We start from the raw sequence: 4,403 nt of genomic DNA, 5'->3' as shown, positions 1-4,403 counted from the left end.
CACCATACTTTTAATTTCAAAAGTTTGCACACCATGTGGGTCGGAAAACACGGAATTTACGTTCTTGAACGCATATGTGAATCGCCATGTTTGAAATGTAAACAAAGGAATAAAAGTTACTGTTTTCATGTTCGAGGCAAAGATCAAACTGTGATTGTCAATGTTCCCGATACGGATGTATATGAATTATAAACATGAGCCGTTTCATCTTACAGGACTTACAAAAACATAGTAAGCGATTGTTTATTTATTGTATTTATGTTCTAGTAACCTTTGACCCTGAATTCGAGGACAAGCCGGGTTTGTGACATATACATGTCTGTTGTTGGGCTGGAAAAAAGCTAGGTCCAAAATTTAAACTAAAAGCTATATTGCATAAATTCTTCGTTATTTCTGTGCATACAATTCGGTTGTTTCAATGTTAGAATATCAGGAAATTACAGAAAATAAAACATATCTTTGAAAAAGTCCCGATCTTTCATCATTTGTTTGGTTGGCGCATGATTACAAATTTAATGTTAGTAGGCTGTGATGTCCGTGAAGCCGTGTAAAGTGATAATTTTGATGACACGTTGGATTTATTTTATAATTGTGAGTGATCGTTAAGTGATCAGAAAGATCGGACAGTGGGATGTTATAAAAAAGTGATGCTTTATTTAGATTAGAAAGTGAATCGTACTATACAATAAGGAAATCCAAGGTAAAACACTACTTTTATTTCGTTCACTGAAGAAAACATGGCGGATATATTTTTGTAAAAAAGCTGTGCACGTGTGATTTGTGTAACAGAGTTTAACGACAATTTCTTAGAAAACTAACGCTCAGCTCATTTACACTGACATATCCTTGATTGATTAATATATATTTTGTACAAATATTACAGACTTACGGTACCAAATACTTGCACCGAAAATGTCTATGCATTTTTTTCTAGTACACTGCTGGGACATGCTTTTGAGTGTTTTTGATACTTTATAATTTACTCGGAGATACATGTTTTCATTATTATTAGTTTCTCTTTGGTCCCCGTGCATTTCTCGTGTTGTTACGACAATCTCAGTTTTACATAGGAATTTTACAATGTCAAAATAGCATAGTCCTTAAGTGGTAGATGTTTAACAAACCATAAATGTATGTCAACCAAATTTTGTGTCATATATTAAAGAATACATACAAAGAAATAAATATGCGCCATGTATAAAAACAAATTATTTGAATTTTTATTATGACACTGAATTAAACCGAAACCTAAAGACTAAGAGTTTCACTTTGCACGTTGTCAAAAAAAGGGAGGCAGATACTTCTGTAACATAATCTAATAATATTCGATGGCTTACTTTATTGTTATATTAGTCTGGGTTAAATGTTTGTACTTTTTTGTTATTAATCCTTCTTTAAAGGAAGCAATATATACTAAACTTCATCATACATATTTGCCCAAAAATGATCATTCCTGAATGGCTTCATGGTTAAGCCTTCTAAGTAATTGAAAGATCTTTCAAGAGATGTAGATATAACACTCCGAAAACATATTTTATCTGACATGAAGCGGTTGCCAAGAAATATACCAGAAAATGGAGTGGATACAAAGTATTATCCAAATGCTATTGACTTCAGCATACGATGACATGGCCTAACGTTGTTGACTTTTTCCGTTCGACACCGTACGTGGCATTATTCAAGGAAGTCAATAGTTATGATGGCAACAAATTATGACGGATGAACATACGGTTTTAAAAATGTATATACCTAAAATAAAAATACGTGTAATTAAAAAAATAGTTAATACTACGTATTCTCCAACATAGAGCATGGATTTCACAGTATCTATTGTGTCAGGGAAAATATATATTCAAATACACTGCAACCTCTGTATCTATATTCTCCTTGTTAATATTTTCCTTTACATTTTGCAAGCTATGGAGATCAATGCTTCATAAATATAAAAATGCAGAATAAAGACATTATTTTAATTACAAAGCTCATAAAATGGCTTTACACGAATCTGAACACATTACATTAAAATGAAAATTATTCGAAATGAAAGTCTGTTTAAAATGTTCCATATACACATCAGCAGTTTGTGAACATGTAAAATGAAGTACAAGATTGATCAATATTATATTTAAATAAAATACATCCAAACAAATTTACGCAAGTTTCAACAAATTATCACACATGAGATTTATTTCCATTTCGTACTAGATGATCAGATTTTATATGTACTACATTGTCTCTATTTTCATATTGCCCAGCAGTTAACACTACACCCGAATTGTTTTCACTATTACTTCCACCAAAGAACTTACTACATTTTAGTAATTTTCTGAAGGCGCTTCGAAAATCCCTGTTAAAGTAAGCATAAATTATAGGATTCAGACATGAATTGAGGTAACCGAGCCAAAATAAGGCAGAACCAAGGGTTTGAGGATATGGACATGATTCACCACAAAGTGTTGTTACTAAGTACCATGTAAAGAAGGGAAGAAAACAGAACACAAATGCACCCATTATTATACCCAATGTCTTTGCAGCTTTATGTTCTCTGCGCATGCGCTTCCTTTCATTTCTGCGTTCACTCTGATCATCAGTCAGATTAGTCTGTTCCGATGGTCTTCCTTTCAAATGGTAGCCTGATTGCTTAATTTGTGTTTCTTGGCGTCTAGCTTCCATAAAAATCTTTAAATAAACGAATACCATAATTGTGCAAGGTATCCAAAAAGAAATGCTAGACGAAATGACAGCATAGACTTTATTCACTATAAATAAACACTCTTCAGGGCTGTTTTCCATTTCCTTTAATGTGTCTGAAGTCGTGTACCAATGAGATTGTATTGGGATATATGAGATTAAGATTGATGATATCCAAGTGATAGCAATCATAATAAAAACTCTACATCGTGTCATTTTGGATTCGTATTTGAATGGGTGTATTATAGCTATGTACCTATCCATTGATATACAGCACAAATGAAGTATAGACGCGGTACTAAAAAGGACATCGTTAGAATTGTACACGTCACACATTATTCTCCCAAAAATCCATTTACCAGATATTTCTATACTTGCATTAAATGGCATTACTAGAATTGCCACCAGAAAATCCGCAAAAGCCAGCGAGACGATAAAATAGTTAGTAATAGCTCGTAAGCGTTGAAATTTCATTACAGCGATCACAACAAGGATATTGCCAAAGACGGCTCCGAGCATGATGATAATCATCACGGTAGTTTTGAGAATGACAAAGGCGACTTGCCTATTCTGCATACTGTCGTTGCCAAAGAAACTGTCATTTTTTCCACTTTGGTTGATATGGTCTGATACAGCCTTACTTCCTTCCATGTACATATCCTTTGTCTCTACACGTTGATAATTTCTTGGGACAAAACAATTAGTTAATACAATGCGTCACAGATGTCCTTAAACGTATTTTGTGAGATTAATCAAAATTAAAGTTTTGTCTTTCCAAAGGTTTTGTTATTTGTTTTTAAGGTATCCGATCACAAATGCAGAAGATTAAACTGACTCAATATTCCATCTATCTCTAAAATACGGTGTCACATTGCTGTTCTTGTTGCCGACCGTTTCAAGATGTATCAGTTAATTGCCTTTCACCGCTTTTTGCGTTATCTAGCAAAAGAGAACGGTTATTTTAAGTTGGCCTGTTTCCACAGCTTGTCATGGCTTTATTCACGTATACTTTTGATTAATTTACAGGGATGTAAAGTTAAGGAAAGAACTTAATTAATTTATTGTCTTTTTTAAATGGCAATACGTGGATAGTATCATTTTAATCGTTGTGTTCTCCAGGTGTCAATCAATATCTTGTAAGCCCAGTATCAGGTAAATTTCTCCTCGCGATCAATTTTATCACTTTTATAACCTTGTGATTGCCCGTAAGAACAATATGATTAAAACACTTCCATTCATATTTGTTTCGTCTTCAGTGTAGTAAGAAATGTATTATGTTTTTACTTTATTACATGCAGCCTGTCTACTCTCCCAATGTGCACACTATACATTACTAAAGTTTCTTAATCTGTTATTACTAGTAACAAATAAAGCAATTAAATGGTTTGTAATATGAACGGTTGTTTTCCTTTAACATATCCTCTGATTATTGTCAATAGACTTCTTTCTTCCTGAGCTGCCTTTCCTCAAAGCATACCTAATTTAAAGCACCTACTTAAGTTTCATTCTTTCGTCATGACCTTCCATATATTAGATATGCTGCTCTGTTGGTATAAGCCTCTTTTATTCTGAAATATATTAGCAATATTGTCAAATACTGATACTATAAGATTACAATAAATTCATAAAGTCATTTTAATAATGTAAGACTACACATATTTTACATCATTTGGTTTTTCTGAGGCATGGGAAATCTTCCAAAAGTGGTTTTA

The 4,403-nt window shown here is 33.0% G+C and overlaps 1 protein-coding gene across 1 annotated transcript; it reads right to left on the bottom strand.

Moving 5' to 3' along the window:
- Nucleotides 1-227: 227 nt before the first annotated feature.
- Nucleotides 228-3,473, bottom strand: LOC123547834 (octopamine receptor beta-2R-like). Its single transcript, XM_045335080.2, has one exon. The coding sequence runs from the start codon at nucleotides 3,346-3,348 to the stop codon at nucleotides 2,173-2,175; it is 1,176 nt and encodes a 391-aa protein (XP_045191015.2). The 5' UTR covers nucleotides 3,349-3,473; the 3' UTR covers nucleotides 228-2,172.
- Between the last annotated feature and the right edge of the window lie 930 nt (nucleotides 3,474-4,403).

This window comes from Mercenaria mercenaria, chromosome 9, assembly GCF_021730395.1.
Source record: "Mercenaria mercenaria strain notata chromosome 9, MADL_Memer_1, whole genome shotgun sequence".
In the NCBI taxonomy this organism is placed as follows: Eukaryota; Metazoa; Mollusca; class Bivalvia; order Venerida; family Veneridae; genus Mercenaria; species Mercenaria mercenaria.
This window is presented reverse-complemented; position numbering and strand designations above follow the sequence as displayed.

Bases quoted from the DNA above. Each gene is read 5' to 3' on its own strand.
- LOC123547834 (XM_045335080.2), bottom strand. From the start codon at position 3,348: ATGTACATGGAAGGAAGTAAGGCTGTATCAGACCATATCAACCAAAGT.